We start from the raw sequence: 19,901 nt of genomic DNA, 5'->3' as shown, positions 1-19,901 counted from the left end.
GTGAGGATGTCGGAGCCGCTGGAACTGGAATTACAGACAGTTGTGGGCTGCCATGCAGGTGCTGGGAATTGAACCCAGGTCCTCTGCAAGAGCAGCCAGTGTTCTTAACTGCTGAGCCATCTCTCCAGCCCAGTCAATTACTTTTACAATAATTCTCTTAAGGGTCTTTTTAAGCCTGAGAACTTACAGACATTTAATTTGCTTCCATGTCTGCCTAGCTGATTTCAGGGCAGGTCTTTCCCATTTGTCCAAAAGTGTAATAACCTCTAATCTCTCTCTTCAAAAGCAGTTTAGGTGGGGACTGTGTCCCTTCTTACAGATTTGGTTCCATGACACAGTTCTGGAGTTGGCTTTACATGACTTGACTTCTCTTATGGCCACTGTGACCCCATCCTCTGAGGGTGGACGTGATTCTGTCCACATCACAGACAAAACCAAACCCTGCCTTACTCCTTCAGTGTGTCAGTGCAGGCTCTCATTTCTACTGTATCACTCATTTCTCTTCTTCATACATCTGCTATTTTTGTTTTTATAAAATCACATAGCTGTTTATTTTCAAATATGTTCTATCAAGTTGTCTCTTATTTAAAGCCAGAGTTGACTTTACATTCTGTTGTCAGAATGATATAAGTAATGACTGCTACATTATCAAGTAATTTAATGCATGTCATTCCCTGCTTTGTATAGGATAGGTTCCTAATGACAAGTGTGTGTAAAACTAAAATCAGAAAGAACAAAGGTAAGCGTCATTCTCATTGCCCTCAGAGACAAACCAAACCAAACCAAACCAAACCAAACCAAACCAAGCCAAACAAATAAACCAAACAAACATCTGGCATTAGACAATCTGTACTGACCAGCATGTTATATGTGATTTTTCTTAAATACTTTGTTCTAGTTAGGCTGCTGCTGCTGCTGTGATCAACACCATGACCGAATGCAACGTATGGAGGTTACAGCCTCTCGTGGAGGGAAGTCAAGGTAAGAAATGGCAGGCACTTGAGCAGAGAGCATGGCCGAGTACTGCTTACTGACGTGCTCCATCCGCCCTGGTCGCTGCCTTCCTTACAGCTCAGGCCCACCCATATCAGTGAGCTGGGCCCTCCTATATCAGTGAGCAGCTAAGACAATGCTCCCACATTCCTGTCATAGGCCGATCTGATGGAGGCAATTCTTTGGCTGAAGTTCCTCCTCCAAGGTGACACCTAGTTCATATAAAATTGACAGCAGAAGCTAACTATAAAAATTATCACATGAGTATGAATTTTAAGCAACAAGCCTAACAAAAACAACCTGGTCCTGTCAGAAAAGGGATGATTTCTACTTCTGAGTAAAGAATATTAATTTAATGCTCATGAGAATGTCTGTAAAATGGCACTTTTGCCTCAGTTTTCTGTCCACTTTTTAAATAGCTGTAGAAACAACGCCTTAGCCGTAGCTGCTGTGTAAAGCCAGCGAGCGATGCTCTCCACACTTAACATCCCAACTCCGGGAAGCACAGGAGGTCCCATTTCAAAACGCCAGCTAGTCAGCTGGTAAGGGAATGCTGCATCCCGCACACTCTAAGAATTGTAGCAGTGCTGAGGGCAAGCATATGGAAATCAAATGTCAGTAAATAAGTCAGGAGCCATCTGTGCAAATAACCTCACACAGTGACGTTGCCAAGTCTCTTCAACACAGTGAAAAAGACATTAGGTGATGAATGTGGCAGCTATCCACCAAGTGAATGGAGAGGGGGAAAAACAGACAGACAGACAGACAGACAGACAGAGAGAACAAGCAAGCGTTATAACACTAACATTCACCCCAGAGACAATGAAATGTGAGCCATTGTAGAGTCAGTTTAAAACCACAGGCCTCTCACAGATGCCCTGAACATGCCTAACAGTCCAGAGACTTCTTTTATAGATGCTACAGATGCATCGATGTGCATGTACGATGACAAGCTGGTCAGAACCACTCACCGCTCCTGGATGCTCTAACTCTGGCATTATCCCAGTGGTGTGACTGTTCTAAAACTTACTCAGCTAGCATTCAATAATGACATATTGTGCCCTAGGTACTAGTGTAGGCTTGCAGTTTAACATTGTAAAGAAAAAAACGAAAATACCTAATTTCCTGAAGTTAACATTCAAGCAGGTAAAAGATACATTAATGATTAATAAGTAAGCAATACTGTGTGGCACTGAGTGGTAAGAATAAAATAAAAGAAGGTTAGAAATGGTGGACAAAAGCGTAATTTTAAAGCACGTAGCCTGGAAAACAATGAGACCATACAAGGCTTAAGACCTGAGCTCCATCTTCAAAAGCTGCGTAAAAAGCCTGAGATGTGGCACAAACCTTTAACCCCAGCACTGCTACAGTGAAACGGGAGGTAAGACCCATAAGATAGGAGGTGGAGAGGCAGAATAGGCAGGGGGCTCTGCAGTGGAGCAGCAGAAACAAGAGAATTTTGGACTAAAAAAGTCTCGAAGGAGCATTCTGGTGGGAGCTTAGAAGACAAGAATGTGTACAATGGAGGGAGGCCTGGTTTCTGAGTCCAGGGAGAGCAAGGGCTCCAACCGGGACTGGCATCTGTGTGATGTTGTAGCAGAGAATCTAGCTGCAACCTGGCCTGAGAACTTGAGTGAGGCTGGGTTTAAAGGCAATGAACTACTCTGTTTGGTGGCCCTCAGGCTGGGGCACAGTCAGCGCTTGCTGCTCTCAGCCAGGTCTGTCGTGAGACCAGAGTAAGAAGCTTGGTGGGAAAGGTGTGTGGTTTCAATCCAAGCAGACAATAAAGGATTTGTAGCAGTTACAGAGACTCGTGCGAGGGAAGAGGAACCTGGCACTTTACACCAGGACAACACTTGTGGAAAATGCACAAGTTAAAAATGCAAATTCACTTGAAAGTGAAAGCTGGGTAGGTTTCTGAACTTCCATCATTATTAAAAGCCTCTTTCTTGTTTGTTTGTTTGTTTAAAAACTCCTGCTATATGTTGCCCAGATTTGTCCAGGACTCACTAATACAGCCCATGCCGTCCTTGAACTCGGGAGACCTTCCTAAGTGACTGTCTCCCTCCACAGACCATACAGTGCAGACCTCTGGAAAGACAACCCACTGAGCAGTGTCCAGAGGTCAGCAGAACATGCTGCCTTCTGCAAAAGTCCAAAGGAAACTGAACTGAACCAGTGATCTACTTTCAGCCCTCTGCTTCTCATGTTACCAAACCAAGCCTTAAGAGGTAGAAATGCGTATAACAAACATCACAACTTGGGGAGATGCCCGAACTATATTCTCAGGCTTAGACACAGGAGTCAGCACAGCCTCACTTTCAAGGTAACAACGAAATGTGTGCTTCTTGACCTACAGATTGATCCTATAATGAGACGTCTCTCCAAATTCAAGTTTGAGACATTGGTAAGACACATCAATGACTTTCACATTGCTACTGCTCTGTGTCAAAAATATATAAATAGTCCAAGTTTGAGGACAGTGAAAAGTCATTCAGCTAATGATCTCAAATTGGCAATGCTGAAAAAACAACAGCTGTATTTAGCAAGCGCACATCTTGGTGCACGATGACATCACCGGGGTAAGCTTGCTAACAGCACAGTTCTCTGGCATTAGCAAAATCTTTATTCAATTTGTTAATGGTTCTGCTCCCAACAAATTACTTGGAAGAGAATACATCTCCAAATAAGGCTGATTAAAGGTCTCTTAAATTAAAACCCTTTAAATTGACTGCTGTATCAACAGCAAAATCCATCACCTTTTTGTTCCCTAGAAAAATTTCCATCTCTCTCAAGCTAAAGGAACTCTTCCTATACTCTCACTTTTAAAGAGAAAACGTTAAATATCCAGAATTTAGTATTCTAACAAGATTCAAGAGTCGTAACATAAATGAAACACACACACACAATGCACACACACACAGAGTTTATAAAATACAAGAAAAATTAAAGTGAAAAAAAAACACTAGGAAACAAAAAATACAATTCACACCTCTTCACTGAACTGCTCTTTTCTCACCAATAAGTAGAAATATTCCTCTCTATAAGAAAAGCAGACAGACTGAATTTTAAAATAGCACAATTGGTGACTTAACCATTCATTCCTTGAGGATCTGCTATCTTCCAGAGACCACTACAACAGTTAAGCTACAACAAAGAGCAAAGCAGACAAACTGTTCTGTCCTTGTGGAGTTTGTAGGACAGGAGCAAACAGGGAAAATATAAAGTAGTATGGTACAAATAAGCTAAGCATCGATAAAAGGGTCTTCCAGTTATGAGGGTTTACGATAAATGCCACCTTTAAACATAGATCTGACGATGGTAAAGAAGGCAGCCATATGGATGCCCAGGCCAGAGAAGAGCCTCTGAGACAGAGATCAGAGGGAGTCAGAGAGGGCCAGGTGAGGGGTACCCAGCAGTGAAGGCTGAGCGAGGCTACAGGTCACACAGGCAACTGCAAGAAATGGATTCTACCAGGCCACCCAGGCAACTGCAAGAAATGGATTCTATCATAAGAAACACAGAAGGCCACTCAAGGATTTCTGAGAGAAAAGGAACAGAATAAGACAATCACTCCTGAGCTAGGAAAGGCTGAGAAGTAGTTCAGGCTACATTAAACTCCTTACAGACAGCCTGTAATCCCAGCACTCGGGAGGCAGAGACAGGCAGATTTCTGAGTTCGAGGCCAGCCTGGTCTACAGAGTAAGTTCTAGGACAGCCAGGGCTACACAGAGAACCCTATCTCGAAAAAGAAAAAAAAAAAAAAGAAGAATTATGTTTGTAACCAGTTGTGATGCTCTTAACCTTGGCCAGAGAAGCAGTGGGCAGAGGTCAGTATAGCAACAAAATGCTTAAAGTAAGAGACCGCACGCTCACCCATAAATGGAACATTTATATCAATTCCTCCATCCCAAGGCTCAGGGAACATCACAGAGGTGAGCTAAGAACCAGGGGACAGCAAGGAGTACTGGGAAATATTGTCTTTTGGACGTGATGTGACTACTGCACTCATCAATACCAGTCAGCTGTGGTCACCTGCACAAGTCTACAGAAGAGCAAGCCAGCAAGCTGTGAGGGAGGGGATCACGAGGCCCTATCCCTAGCTGAGGAGCTATTTGTAGCTGTTGGCTGGTGTAGGGATGTGGCCAGCAAGTAGGTTCCCTATATGCATGGCCCCATAGTTAGCTGGACTCAGTGGGGTTCTTTTTCTTTAATTGAAGAACATGAAGTTGGAAGGAAGCCATGTTGGACTAAGACGGAGAAAAGAGGGTTACTAAGATCAAAATGCACTTTATATATGTATATAATTCTCAACAAATAAACAAAGATACCCTAAACAAAAACAGGTACTCAACAATGAAATAAACAATTGACTGTTATAGTTAATACAATAAATCTTGTAATGGCTTAAAGGGAGTTATTTTAGTGTTTAGAAATATTACTGTCTTAGAAAACCTTGACCATATATTTTTAAATGCAGGTAAACCATGTCCAAAGACAATAAAATTTCATCATGCAACACAATGGCTATATATTTTGAATAAACCTATATGTAAATGGTGACAAGAATAAGAGGAAGCTGTGCTTGACAAAAGGAAAATCACATTGAACACACTGTGAACTTTCAAAACAAACGGGTTAAACTTAAAAACTCTCAATACATAAATCCTCTTAAAAAGAGAAATCAATGCACAAGCTACTTTAGGAAGGGTCATGATTGGCTTTCCAGACATTCTCCATTGCCTTTTTAAAGGTATTTTAGAAAAAAACATACAAAAACACAATTTAAGAGCAATGCCTCAAAAAGAAAAGTTTCAGAAACAAAGTTATTACTGGCAAAAACATTTGACACAACAGTTTTTACTTTTAATATGGTTCGAATATATTAAGGAATTCTAAATAAAAATGTAATGAATACAATTAAGAATAATGCTCATTTCCTGTGGTTTATACCGAAGTATCATGATCACATAGCATTGGGACAATGTCCAAAAGCCCTGCTGACAGACAGCTCTGATAAGGATGCAAAGCCGGATGTGCAGCACAATGTCCGTCTCCAGGAGATTAAGACAGTGCTTTGAAAAGTGAAGAGACAGAACTGAAAACTCCCCGCAGTAAAGCGCTGGAAAAGGCGATTATGATGGTTTCTCAGTACTCTAGCCAACCTCCCAGACCCAAATACTAAAGACAGAAAGAGCTGTTTTCCACTATACCTTTCAACTACTTCTCAATTTACCTCTGAGAGGGACACCAAACTCACACAATGGGAAGATGCAGGCTTCTTATCAAATGCTGCTGGAAGCTGGCTATGCATAAGAACACAAACTGGGCTCTTACAGCATATGCAAAAATTCATTCTAAGTCATTTAGATACTTAAATACCGGGTATCATGAATGTTACCTGGGAAGAGCTTTTCTGCAATGCTCTGGCGGTAGAGCTTAGGATATAAAACCAAAGGCGAAAGTCACAGATTAAAAAAAGTAACTGTGACTGTGCTAAACTCAAAGTCCTTGAACAGCAAGGTGCAAAACAGAAAAACATCATATTATCTAATAAGTATTCAAAAATAAATAAATAAAAGAATCCAAACAAGGATGTACAAAAAACAATCCAGTTTTTTAAATGGGTGGAGCTGGGCTGGAGACATGACTCAGCAGCTGGAGACATGACTCAGCTGCTGAGAGCACTCGCTGCTTTTCCAGAGGACCTGAGTTGGGTTTCCAATATCCACATCAAACTGCTCAAAGCACCCATCACTCCAGCTCCAGGACACCGGACACCCTCTTCTGGCCCCCTCTGGCTTTGACACTCAAGTGCACAGGCACAGGCACACACACACACACACACACACACACACACACACACACACACGAACACCAAGTTTAAAAATAAAAATAAATCTTAACAAAACAATTAAAAATGGAGAATTAAAAAAAAAAAAAAAAAAAAGCCAGACGTGGTGGCACACGCCTTTAATCCCAGCACTAGGGAGGCAGAGGCAGGCAGATTTCTGAGTTCGAGGCCAGCTTGGTCTACAAAGTGAGTTCCATACCAAGAATATGTGAAACTAAACCAGGGAGGAGTGTCACCTCAAAATGTTAGAAAGCTGTTGTCTTAGTGAGGGCTGCATTGCTATGAAGAGACACTATGACCACGGCAACTCTTATAAAGGACAGCATTTAACTGGGGCTGGCTGACAGTTCCAGACGTTCAGTCCATTATTATCATGGTAGGAAGCGTGGCAGCCTACAGGCAGACTTGGTGCTGGATAAACCAAGGATTCTACATCTTGATAGGAAGACAGCCAAGAGGAAACTGAAACTGTCTTCCGCAGGCAGCCAAGAGACTGGAATTCTATACTGGGTGGAGCTTAAGCATAGGAGACCTCAAAGCCCACCCCCACAGTGACACACTTCCTACTCTAACAAGGCCATACTTCCCTATGGGCCAAGCATTCAAACACATGAGACTATGAGGGCCAAACCTATTCAAACCACCACAGCTGTTATCAAGAAGACAAGAGGGGCAGGAGAGACAGCTCAGTGGTTAGAAAGACTAGCTGTTCTCCCACAGGACCCCAGTTGGATTGTCACCACCCACAACCATCTGTAACTCCAGTCAAATGGGGATCTGACACCCTCTTCTGGACTCCTGTAGGTACCAGGCACACAATTAGTACACAAACATACATCCAGGGAAAACACCCATAACACATAAAATAAATGAAGATTTAAAATTAAAAAGAGAAGACAACAGCTGGCAAGAGAACAGACAGAAGGGACCCCTCATGCTGACACTACAAATGTACATTGGTTCATCCATTACTGAAAACAGCAGGGGTGTGCCTCAACACTGAAAACTGCCACTGATGGATTCTGGGAGCTGGAGTCACTGTTATCAGCCCGGTAGCCACTACTGAACCCACCAACCTCCAGAAGAAAGATCCAAACCCACAGCCACACAGACAGCTCTGGTGAAACTCAGCGGCTCACAAAGCAAAATGTATAGGTAATGTAGAGGTATGTACGTAAGGACAGCTCTGTGGGAAGGCAGGAGAATCTGAGGACAGTAGGCAAACAAGGGAAGATGTGACGAAGAACGGTCACTATGCAGTATGCACACATACGGAACTGTCAAAGACAAATTTAGTAAAGGCAAAAGCGACTTGAAAATAGAACTACCATATGTACCAGGGATCCCAGCTAAGTAAATATCCAAAAGAAATGAAGCTAGCATCTTGAAGACACCTGCATGCCCATGTCCACTGCAGCACTGTTCACAATGCCAAGACACACTAACAACCTAAGTGTCTTCTAGCGGATGAATGAGTAAGACTATAGAATCACAGTGGAATATTATTCAATCATTAAAAAGATAACTTGGGGACTGAAGAGAAGGCTCAGTGGTTCAGCACTTCACACCCATATAAAGACTCAAAAACAACTGTAACTCATGTTCCAGGTTCTCCAACGCCCTCTTCTGGCCTCTGCTGACACCAGTCCTACACATGGTACATATATATACACATACACGATGACAAGACACAATCAGCTCTTTCCAGTTTCTTCCAGGCTTCCCAACTTTATTCTCTCAGAGGCGGTTTTATTATATTACTTCCATGTCCTGGATGTCCTCAACTTGTGACCCTCCTCCCTCAGACTCCCAAGCTGGTAGGATAACACAGGTCACAATACCCAGCTCTCAAGTTTCTTTTTTCCATTTTGCATATTTCCTAACTGCAACTGGCTATTTTGATTCTTAAGCAGCATCTAAACTTATCACTTCCTAGGAGGAGAGAAGAAGGCTCCTTCTGAAGGTAGCTGCTCAGCAACACTGAGGACTACCTCCCAGCTAGAGCCTCACACAGGCAAACGGCACAGACCTGCCTGGCTGGATGTACCGGAAGCAGACGCTGCAACTCGGAAGGAAATCACAAGCAAAACTAGAATAATATGGAGAAGATTTTCCAAATAGAGATGTTTAAAAGAATAAAGTTCAAGGAAACAAAATGGAAGACTAAAATATGCACAGGAGGGAAGAAAACAAAGAAACGGAAAGGATGAAGAGCCAGGAAAAACTCAGAGGACAGAAGGACGGCCAGACAAGGAGGAGAACTCAGCTGGAAACCACAGGGAACATTTGCTAGACACTGGGGGGTAATATTTAGTGTGAGACAGTGTTTTCTCCCCAAACTGGGAACACGTCAATCAAGAAGACAAGAAAATAAGGCAAAGGAGGGCTGGGGAGATGACCGAGTCAGTAAAGGGATTGCTAAGCTAGCATGAAGACCCAGTACAGATGCCCAGCATCCATGGAGACAATGGGTACATCTGTAACTTCCACAGCAGCAAGACAGAGACAGGCCAGCACAGGGGCTCACAGGCCATCCCAGTCTACTTGAATCAGTGAGTTCCAGGTCCTACAGAGAGACGCCTCCCAAAACAAAAGGTGTCAGGAGTGGGGTGGGGAGAGATTGAGGGAAACACCCAACATGACCCTCTGCCATTCACACACACACACACACACACAAACATGCATATGGATCACATAAAAACAAAACAGTGGGGAACCTGTGTAGACTGTGGGGAAAAGTCTCTATTCACCAATACTGAAAATATCTATGCAAAAATGTATCTGAAAATAATTGAAAGAAATCTATTTTTAAAAAGCTCCTATCCCTAATTAGTGATTACCACACTTACCACAGGGCAGGTCATTATACATAAAGAAGTCATGTCTTGGAGACACTGCTCACATTCACGAGGCCTTGGGCTCAATCACCATTATCACAAAAACAGTGTTTCTGAAGAATTAATTGAACTATTTCTAGTATCTAACAATAAACAATCAGAACCAATGTTTTAAAAATAGCATATTTATAACAGCTTTAAAAACAGAATAAAATACTTAGCTATAAAATAACAAAATATGCACAGGCTCTGTGATAAAAATAAAGAACACTGCCAAAAGAAATCAAAGAAAAGATTAATAAGTGGAAAAATTTATACCATACTGCTAAGAATTTATTCCTGCACCAACTCGTCATTAAATCAAACATAATCTTAATCAATACGCCAGCAGTACTATTTGCAGATAACAAAAGTCAATTTCCCAAATGTATATGTAAGTGTAAGAAACTAGAACATCCGAAAAAAACATGAAAGTGAGTACAAAGCCATAAAGCTCAGACTAATTTCTGATTGTGTGTGTGTGTGTGTGTGTGTGTGTAGGGGCCTACAGAGGCAGGCAGAGGAATGTCATTCCAGGGGGCTGAAGTTAAAGGCTTCTGTGAACTACCTGGCATGACTACTGAAAGTAGAACCTGGGTCCTTTGCAGCAAGCACTCTTTACTGTAAGCAATCTCTCCAGATCCACTCACACTCATTGGTTGTGTGTGGGAAGGTGTGTGGGTGTTTGTGTGGGTGTGGGTGTGGGTGGGTATTTGTGTAGGTGTGTGCAGGTCACTCTCTATGTATATCCTGGAATTCACTACTACGTAGATCAGGCCAGCCTCAAATTCACAGAGATCCAAATGTCTCTGCCTCCTGAGCCTTGTGATTAAAGGCTTGAGCCACGCCTGGCCTTCTTATTACAAAGCTCCAGCAATTAAGGCGGAGGAATGCTAGGATAGACAAAAAGGTCAAAGGACTTTGACAAAGGGTAGGGATAATGTGGAGACAAAAGGATAAATGTCCATAGCAACTGTGGTGACAATACTGGCACTTGGCACGATGAACAGAAAACCATGGACCTCAGCCTGCACTGTGCACCTTACCAAAGCGTCGTCGTTCAAAATGGATCTCAGACTTACATGCAAAGGTCAACACTGTATAAAACACTGACGAGGAACAGAAGAGCAACCATTTCAATACTCAGCTGTCTATAAACTCCTAGGCACAAAACTAGGCATGGTCTCAAGAACAGACCAAAGGATACACGGAGTACCAACATAGGATACATGGGGCACCAACATAATTAAAGTGTGAGCTGTGTGGAGCAGGCCATTGTGGAAAAAAGAAAGGCAGCTACAGACCGGCAGAGACACTGTCCAATCACAGATCGCACAGAGCATCACATCAAGAATTAGAACTTCAATTGGAATTCAATTCCAACCTAAAGGAAGGCAAGCAAGCACCCTCCATACAGTATAACTGAAAAAATTAAAAAATGCACTTCTATAGGATATATGCCTGGAATACAGTGAAAGCTATATCTGTCTTATCTAGTATGGAGTACAGTTAAGCAAAATATCCAGACACTTTACCACAGGATACATATGCACAAGTACATAAAAACAATATCAAAACTGTGTACTGAGGGAAAGTAAGCTAAAAACACAAGCTAGCACTGCAAACCTAATGCAACAGTTTTAATTTAATAATAAAAAAAAAATCCCCTGGCAATCCTAAGTGCTGCACAGTGTGGAACTGCTGAACCCAGCGTATTCCTGCTAACGCTGAGCAACACCAATGATCCTTCAGAGATGCTCCTGGAGGCAAAGGAGCTGCTCCCAGCTCGAGAGCCCGGATGTACCATAAATAGGAGGGCAAAACCTTTAGCCAGATATCAGCAAATCAAACCAGCGACATATTAAAAGGATGACGCACAAGATTTACCCCGGGAACACAAAACTGTTTGCACATCAGAAGATCAAAGTAACACAGAGACTGTGCTGGGAAAGGCACCGTCTGCCTGACCATGCCTACTCTGTGAGACCATGCCTGCTCTGTGAGACCCGGTCAGCAGAGCGCCTTGTGAAGCTGACTTACTGCTCTGCCGGTGCTTGCTCTATGGGCACTGGCACGTGGTAAGCACCCACAGTGCAAGGGGCTCTGCTAGGCAGGAATGCATCCACAAAACCAAGCAAGAATTACGTGTAACAGTAAGTCTCACCCAGGAGTACAAAGAGATCACTGAAACAGGGCATAAGGGTACTACTGCCTCATTCCTACTCTTGAATTACAGAGGCATATTTTAAACAGTCAAAATTAAATCATGTTGTGGTAACAAATATTAATATATAGAAAAGACTCAACGGGAATATTCAACTTGACTTTTCACCTTATTTTACCTCTTAACAAAAATATTATCATTTGTAAGACTGGGTGCTATAATGTTTTTGAGAAAGATGTTTGGGACAGCATGTCCTGTACCTTGTGAGGGCCCAGGATCCTCTGGCGGAACTTCTCAACTGTCTCCTGACCCATAGCCGACCAAGCACTGGCAAAGGCTTCCGCTTTGTCTTTCGTAAGATGAATCGTCTCTAATTGCTGCTGCAGTGCTGCTGGCTTCACGTTGTGATACACTGCCTGCCAAAGACAGGGAAGGACGCACACCCTCAGGTCACATGGAGACTTGACTACAGCAATACATGCATATTTAAAGCAAACTAAGTAGTGTGTGTGTGTCTGTCTGTCTGTCTGTCTGCTTACTTGCGAGTGAGAGTACATGAGTGTAAGTTATGGGCCCATGAAGGCCAGGGGCATTGCATTCCTGATGCTAGCACATTACAGTGCTTTTAAGCAGCCCGAAGCAGATGCTGGAAGCTGAATCTCACTTCTCTGCAAGAGCAGTAAGTGCTCTTAACTGCTGAGCTATCTATATCTCCAGCCTCAGCACTAAAACTATTTAAACCAAAAAGACTTCAGGGAACTCTCGCACGCATTTTCACCAGTTCTATTAATATACGAAGCCAGCAGCTAAAGTTCATAGTCAGTAGGCCTAACTTGTTCAGGCCAAATGCTTCATTTTGCCTGTGGTTTAAATAACACCAAAACTACTTAGGAAAGTTTCATTCCATTCATTTCATTTAATTACTTTGAAGTTTACAATGGTCTCAGCAAACAAACTTTTCCCAAGGAATCCTTAAAACTACCTTTTATCTAACCAACTGAAGTTACACATAATAAAAAAGTTAAATAATTTTAACAATGTATCTGTTCTGTTCCCTACCCAAGTTGAGAACAACTTTCCCACAATCCCCTGTGCTGTTCTCTTCAACTATCGTTTTCTCTACTGAAGGTTCACCGAGCTTAAGCACAGCCATCGTTAGGCTCCACATTAAGGTCTGAATGTGAAGTGTCCTTCCCAGGTTCATAAGCATGAGCACTAAGTCCCAGCTGGCGGCACTCTCTTTGGAAGATATAGAACCTTTTAACACACGGCCTATCTAGAGCAGGGCATTATGGGTCACAGCCTGCCCCTAATTAGGCCTGAGCTCTCTGCTTCCTAACTGTTGATGCAATATAACCAGTAGCTGCATGCTCCCATCGCCCCAGTCACAAGTCATTCCCATCTCCACGCTTTGCAGAATGTACTGTGCCCCTTAAAATCTCATCAGCCAAAATAAACCTTTCCTACTGTGGGTCATGTGATTGGTTACAATAACAACAAATAACAGAAAAATGGTATATGGAGTGTGGCTGTTCCTGTGATAAACCTGACCATGGGGATTATAGGCCTTTGTAATTAGCATATGAGAGAACTATAACCACAGGCTAGAAGAGATCCAGAATGCTCTAGGGAGAACATGATGCTGACTCTGATATTAATGCTGACAGGCAAGATGACGCTCAAGAGGTTTCAGAGAGGAATAAGGATGATCAGAAATGGAATAAGAAGTCATTCATGTGACATTCTGACAAACTGTGTGACTACACTCTTCACGTGTCCTGAAATTTTGAGTGAGACCAAATTAAAAAATAATGGACTGGGGGCTGAAGAGAGGGCTCGGCAGTTTATGAGCACTGGCTGCTCTTCCAGAGGACCTAGATTCAGTTCCCACCACCCACGTGGCAGCTCCCAACTGTCTATAACTCTAGCTCCATACCCTTTTCTGGACTCTGAGGGCACCAGACACACACAAGGTACACAGACAGATGCAGACAGTATCCAGACAGACCCATAAACATAAAAGATAAAGGATAATGTGTTTGGTGGAGGAAATGTCAAGGCAGTACACAGTCTGTAGCATGGTTACTGCTCACTGCTTTTAACCAGGTTTTGGAAGGTAAAAAGAAAAGAGATTTAAAAATGAAAAGAAATAAACTGGAACACAGAACTAAAGACAGGGCAGGCACAGTGGATGCAGGCACAGAGGTACTGATTGCTAAGGTGAGGAATGAGACTAAGGAAGAAAGCCTGGCACTTTACACTTCCCATTGGAACAATAGGAATGAAGCACTTGGAACAAGATGCTACCCCCTGAAGCCTCTAGGGCAGAAAACACACAGAGTGCCTACACAGACACAGTTCCAGGGCTAACAGCTGGAAAATGGTTGCCTGGGTTACTGCTCTCCCACACAAATGATGCTGCAGCTATGATAAACGGGTGCTCAGCTACATCTCAACCCTGCAGGAGAAACTGAGAGCAGCATTCATACACTGCAGGTTCTGTAGCTAAGCAGAATGCAGGAGTTATAGCATTATGGCGACTTGCAGGTAACAGAAAACTAATGAGGTCAGACCGTGTATAGTGGTGAGAATCCCTGAATGGAGTGCTTGACTAGGTTGTTCACGTAGTTGCAAAGATGAACCCAAAGGTGCAACAGAGACAGCAGCATTTGAATACCAGAAATGCATGGCATCCACTGAGAAAAGCTGCAGGTGCCAAGTGAAGCCAGGCCAAGACAGAAATCCATTGTGCCACAGGGCCGCCTAAGCCCACTGGGATCCACATCATGCCATGTTAGCTCCAGATGCTAGGCACAAAACTGCAAAACCTGACTTTCCCTGATGTGTGCTGATCTCTCCATGGCATGTCACCTTTTTAAATGGGAACTGTTTGTTTGTTTGTTTGCTTGTTTTACAAGAGTTCATAGCTAAAAAACTGCTCTGAGTTTCCGAAAGGGTTTGGTCTTTGGACCTTTGAAAAGCGTAGAACTTAAAGCTATGGAGAAGTCTGAATTTAGACTAATTTTTTTTTTTTTTTTTTTTTTTGATTTTTCGAGACAGGGTTTCTCTGTGTAGCCCTGGCTGTCCTGGAACTCACTCTGTAGACCAGGCTGGCCTCGAACTCAGAAATCCGCCTGCCTCTACCTCCCAAGTGCTGGGATTAAAGGTGTGTGCCACCACTGCCCGGCTAGACTAAATTCTTATTTCATTATGAGATGCAAAGAGAATGTGGAGGCAAAGGGTAGAATGTTATGGTTTCAGTATGAAGTGTTCCCCAATAGGCTAGTGTGTTTAAAGGCTTAATCCCTAGCTAGTGGCTGTTTGGAGAGGCTATGGAGAGGAAATGGGTCCTGCTGGATCACTGGAGAGCAGGCCATATTCGTTAGAGCCCAGTTCCAACTGCAGGGCAAGCTCTGCACTTCCTGATCTGCAGAAATATGAGTGGAATGGCTTAAACTCCTGCATCACGGACAGGAGCTGCTCCCACATCTTCTCATCCCTCCTCCCTGGAATCAAACTGTAAGACAAAATAAATCCTTTCTAAAGCTGTTCCTTCAGGTATTCTCTCGTGGTAACAAATTCCATCTATAGCCTCCATAAGGTGGCAGCAGCTGCCTGACAGCTTGTCCTAATGGTATCTGTTCTCTACAAGGCCCATGAAACCACAGTACTGTTGAATCTTTCATTTTACAAGTATCCTATTTAATAAACTGATAGGCATTTTCTAAAATATTATTTTAAGCTCAGCTATGTTAAGCTAAGCTTATAAAAGTGGTAATAAATAAATAAATAAATAAATAAGATTCTGGCCCATGATACATTCCAGGTCCTAGTGATGGAAACAAGCTGATGTGTGTGAAATAATGAAAGACGACCAACATGCCCTACTGGAATGACCAAAGCACGCAAATAAGGGAAGGAAATCCAAGCAATGTGGGCTGCAGTGATAGGACTTATGGGCATGAAAATCGTGGAATGAATCTGAGAAGAAATGGTATAGGAAGGAAACTCAAGAGTTAAAAAAAACAAAAATGCCATTGTTTCTTTTCTGAATCATCCTGATCAAGTGCATGCCACCCTATCACCTGCTCAACTTCCTAAAGGGAAAGTGTTCACTTTTCCAATCATGCCAAGAAACAAAGAGTTAAAACCAGAGGAAGGCCCAATTGAGTGGGACATCTTTAACTACTACTATATCAGTTACTTTTGCAGAATGAAGTGCTATGGAAAGAAGCCAGGCATTCTAAAATGGTTCAGTATATTGAAACTCTTGATTAAAATATTCTGCTACATTTCATCTTATATAGATATATAGATATAGAGAAAGCCACAGATATTAAAGTCATGAAAATATGAAGTCAACAGGAAATTTGAGGCAATAAAAATACCTGTTCCAAAACAAATGATATTGTCTCCAGAACCAGGTGAAGTTCTTGTTTCTCTAGAGAGAATGCAGCCTGAAGTTTTTCTTCCTCTTCTTCACTGAAACTGCTCTCGGCCTACAAACACAGCACTCGGTCAGCACAGAGCACACGCTCAGAAGACCCCCTTCCTCATGTAGGAAAAGGGAAGGCCGCCGTGAAAGGAAAGTGGTGTGCTTATACTCTACATTATGACGTGCATTCCAGACAACTGTAAGAAATTAAACAATCCTTCTGTGGGGACGCTGGGCTGAGGAATGGGTGGCTTTTTGCTCAAATTTTACACCATCTTAGACACCTATACTTTATATTCCTGGTTTACATATGGTTTTCTTTTTTTTTTTTTTTTCCTTTTTTTTTAATTAGGTATTTTCCTCATTTACATTTCCAATGCTCTCCAAAAAGTCCCCAATACACCCCCCCCCCCACTCCCCTACCCACCCACTCCCACTTTTTGGCCCTGGCGTTCCCCTGTACTGGGGCATATAAAGTTTGCAAGTCCAATGGGCCTCTCTTTCCAGTGATGGCCGACTAGGCCATCTTTTGATACATATGCAGCTAGAGTCAAGAGCTCTGGGGTACTGGTTAGTTCATAATGTTGTTCCACCTATAGGGTTGCAGATCCCTTTAGCTCCTTGGGTTCTTTCTCTAGCTCCTCCATTGGGGGCCCTGTGATCCATCCAATAGCTGACTGTGAGCATCCACTTATGTGTTTGCTAGGCCCCGGACATACGGTTTTCTTAATTCCTCATTCCATCTCAAAATTAGCAGTCACTTCTTGAAACTGCCTACTCAGACCATCACAGTGGCACCAACACTCCCCACCTGACCTCCACTAGTCTGTCTTGCTCTTTCTCAAATGCCGGGTCAAGAACCCAAACAGCTGGCTCTACAGAGTGAGGCCCACAGCAGTTACATCCACGGGTTTCATGTGGTGGCCTAAAATCTCTCCTATGGGGTCAAACACAGGGTTCTTCATTAGATGAGTTAGAACCACTATTTTTGAAGGTCAGAAGCCACAAACATGTTTCTAAGTTCTCAGCAACAGAAGTCTGCGACTTCCCTCAGCTTTTCCCAATGCAGACTGCTGACCTGCAAGATGAGACATGCCACAGACTGTGCCTAGAACTGTTACTCCTCCTGACTCATCATCTACGTCACAAATTTACCGTAGGCAGGAACTTGGGGGTCCTATGTTGCTTTGTATTTTTCACGTAAAAGAAAAGAATTAACTCCAAGAGTGGGCATTGCATACCAAGTGTATACTGAGCAGTGTATCAGGGAAGGGAACTCTACAGATGAGGAAGGCACGGGTCTCAAGGCAACAGACAGAAAGACTGGTGAGGGAGGTCAGGGATTTGGTCGTTTTCTGATTGTGAAATATGTGCTTACAGGGCAGTGCTAATATGAGCTGAGGAACAAATGTTCTGGAGGCACAGAGGAGAGAATTACACTGAGCTTGAGAGTGGGGCCACAGCATCCTTACAACTCGGTGATATCCCTTCAGGGAAGCATTCGGAAGCAAGGACAAGAACACATGCACAACGCAGAGTTGAGAAGGGCCTAGCATAGCGTAGTAAGCGTGCACCGTCCAGTGACATTGCAAGTGCAAAGGAGGGAGGCCGGAGACCACTGTCATTGTCTAATGGCTCTCACACAGTGTTAAGGATCCTAAAGTTTTCTCCATGTGGTAAGGGACAGTCACTGATGTCTCTACATGCTGTGGAAATATGATCAACACTTTAAAAAGAGAAAAAACATTTAGAAACATTACTGTAATGCTATCATTTCCTAATGATCAAGCAGGGGGCTGGAAAGATGGCTTAGTGGTTAAGAGTTCTTGCTGCTCTTGCAAAAGAGATGAACCCGTAAGGCAGGTTCACAACCATCTCTAACTCTAGCTCCAGGGGATTCAGTGCACTCTTCTGGCCTCCAGGGGCACCGAGAAAACACATGGTGCACATACATACATGCAACAAAACACTCAGACACATTTTTTTTAAAATAAAAATACATAAATGTAAAAAAAAAAAAAAAGGTCAAAACCAAAGGATGGTGAGCAACAGACACTAGTCTATAGCCAGGAAACAAGAGGATCTGAAATAAGACGATGTGGAGAATTTGGATTTGAGAGACAATTCAGGGGGAAAAGACCATGGGTCTGGAGCTGTCTCCTGGCCAATAAAGAAAGGGAAGATAAGGGTCTTGGATATAACTGAATGTTTGCGCCTAGAAACATGCAGAATACTCAGTATGTGCTCCATAAACACTGTCATTGCAGTTTTATAACCCAATAAAGAACATTAAGTTAAACTGGCTGCCAAATAATGAATTAATTCATTACCAAGCATCCACACAAACACTTGAAATAAAAGCAAGAAGAAAAATCAGATATTGAATCCTGTGTGAGAAGAAATACTGACCGAATTATTTTTAAGATGTATTGATTATTTATATATGTATGCATATGTGCCTGCTTAAGTTTATATATACTATATGCATATAAGAACTCAAGAAAGCTGGAAGAAAGTATCAGATCCCTAGAACTGGAGTTATAGGTAGTTAAGAGCCATTAGGTGGGTGCTGGAAACCAAACACAAGTCCTTTGCAAGACTAGTATGTGCTCTTTTTTGGCAGGGAAGAATGGGGGTTCGAGACAGGGTTTCTCTGTGTAGCCCTGGCTGTCCTGGACCAGGCTGGCCTCAAACTCTGAGATCCACCTGCCTCTGCCTCCCAAGTGCTGAGATTAAAGGCGTGCACCAGAAAACCGGGCGTGGTGGCGCACACCTTTAATGCCAGCACTTGGGAGGCAGAGGCAGGCGGATTTCTGAGTTTGAGGTCAGCCTGGTCTACAAAGTGAGTTCCAGGACAGTCAGGGCTATACAGAGAAACCCTGTCTCGAAAAACCAAAAAGAAAAAAAAAAAAAAAAAAAAAGGCATGCACCAGAACTGCCTGGCTTCGGTATGTGCTCTTCACCATCTCTCCAGCCTGAACTACCATTACCAGGAAGACTGAAACCAGCATTTCCCTAAAGCATGTTCCATAGAGCTTTATATACCAAGGTAAAGCAATTCCCAAGTCAAACCCTCCAGTGTATGACCCAAATATTCGCAGGCAAAACATTCTACAAAGCTCCATTTTTTTTTTTTTTAATTAGAGAATACAAAGTCTTCTAAGCTTCTGACCAGACAACAGCATCAAACTTCCACAGATCTAGAGTTCCCAAGAATCCACCAGTGGACACTATTTCTCACAATTCTCCATATACTAGCATAATGTCCCAGGGAATCAGAGGGGTCACAAGCCACAGGAACACAGAAATGCAAACCTTCAAGTGGAGCTTTTGAAGAATCCGGCTGAGAAGTCGTGGGAATCTCCCCGTGTCTATTGCATTTATCAGCGGCACCGCTTTCTTCATGCTAAATGTGTAAGCAAAGTTTCAGAATGAGTTTTAACTGTATTTGCCACTGCCGTCTGTACGTTTTTATTTCAACTACTCTGGTAGCTGTGTCCTCTTAGAGAGATAAAGTGATGTGAAGGACACTCAGGCAATCATTGAGCACCCCCCAAGGACGCCTCTCCCCAAAGCACT

The 19,901-nt window shown here is 42.9% G+C and overlaps 1 protein-coding gene across 3 annotated transcripts in view; it reads right to left on the bottom strand.

Annotated features, from left to right (window-relative positions):
• Commd10 (COMM domain containing 10) overlaps positions 1 to 19,901 on the bottom strand; it is a 131,386-nt gene that overhangs the window by 110,082 nt on the left and 1,403 nt on the right. For 2 of the 3 annotated variants that reach the window (XM_021150690.3, XM_085833460.1), the window contains exons 2-4: positions 19,638 to 19,728; positions 16,276 to 16,386; positions 12,148 to 12,303 (exon numbers count right to left, since the gene is read on the bottom strand). In XM_021150690.3, the coding sequence (XP_021006349.1) occupies positions 12,148 to 12,303; positions 16,276 to 16,386; positions 19,638 to 19,728 (358 nt within the window). The remainder of the gene's footprint in view (positions 1 to 12,147; positions 12,304 to 16,275; positions 16,387 to 19,637; positions 19,729 to 19,901) is intronic. The other variant, XM_021150691.3, reaches the window with a different exon arrangement.

Source organism: Mus caroli, unplaced genomic scaffold (assembly GCF_978045245.1).
Source record: "Mus caroli unplaced genomic scaffold, Mus_caroli_1 scaffold_19, whole genome shotgun sequence".
NCBI lineage: Eukaryota > Metazoa > Chordata > Mammalia > Rodentia > Muridae > Mus > Mus caroli.
This window is presented reverse-complemented; position numbering and strand designations above follow the sequence as displayed.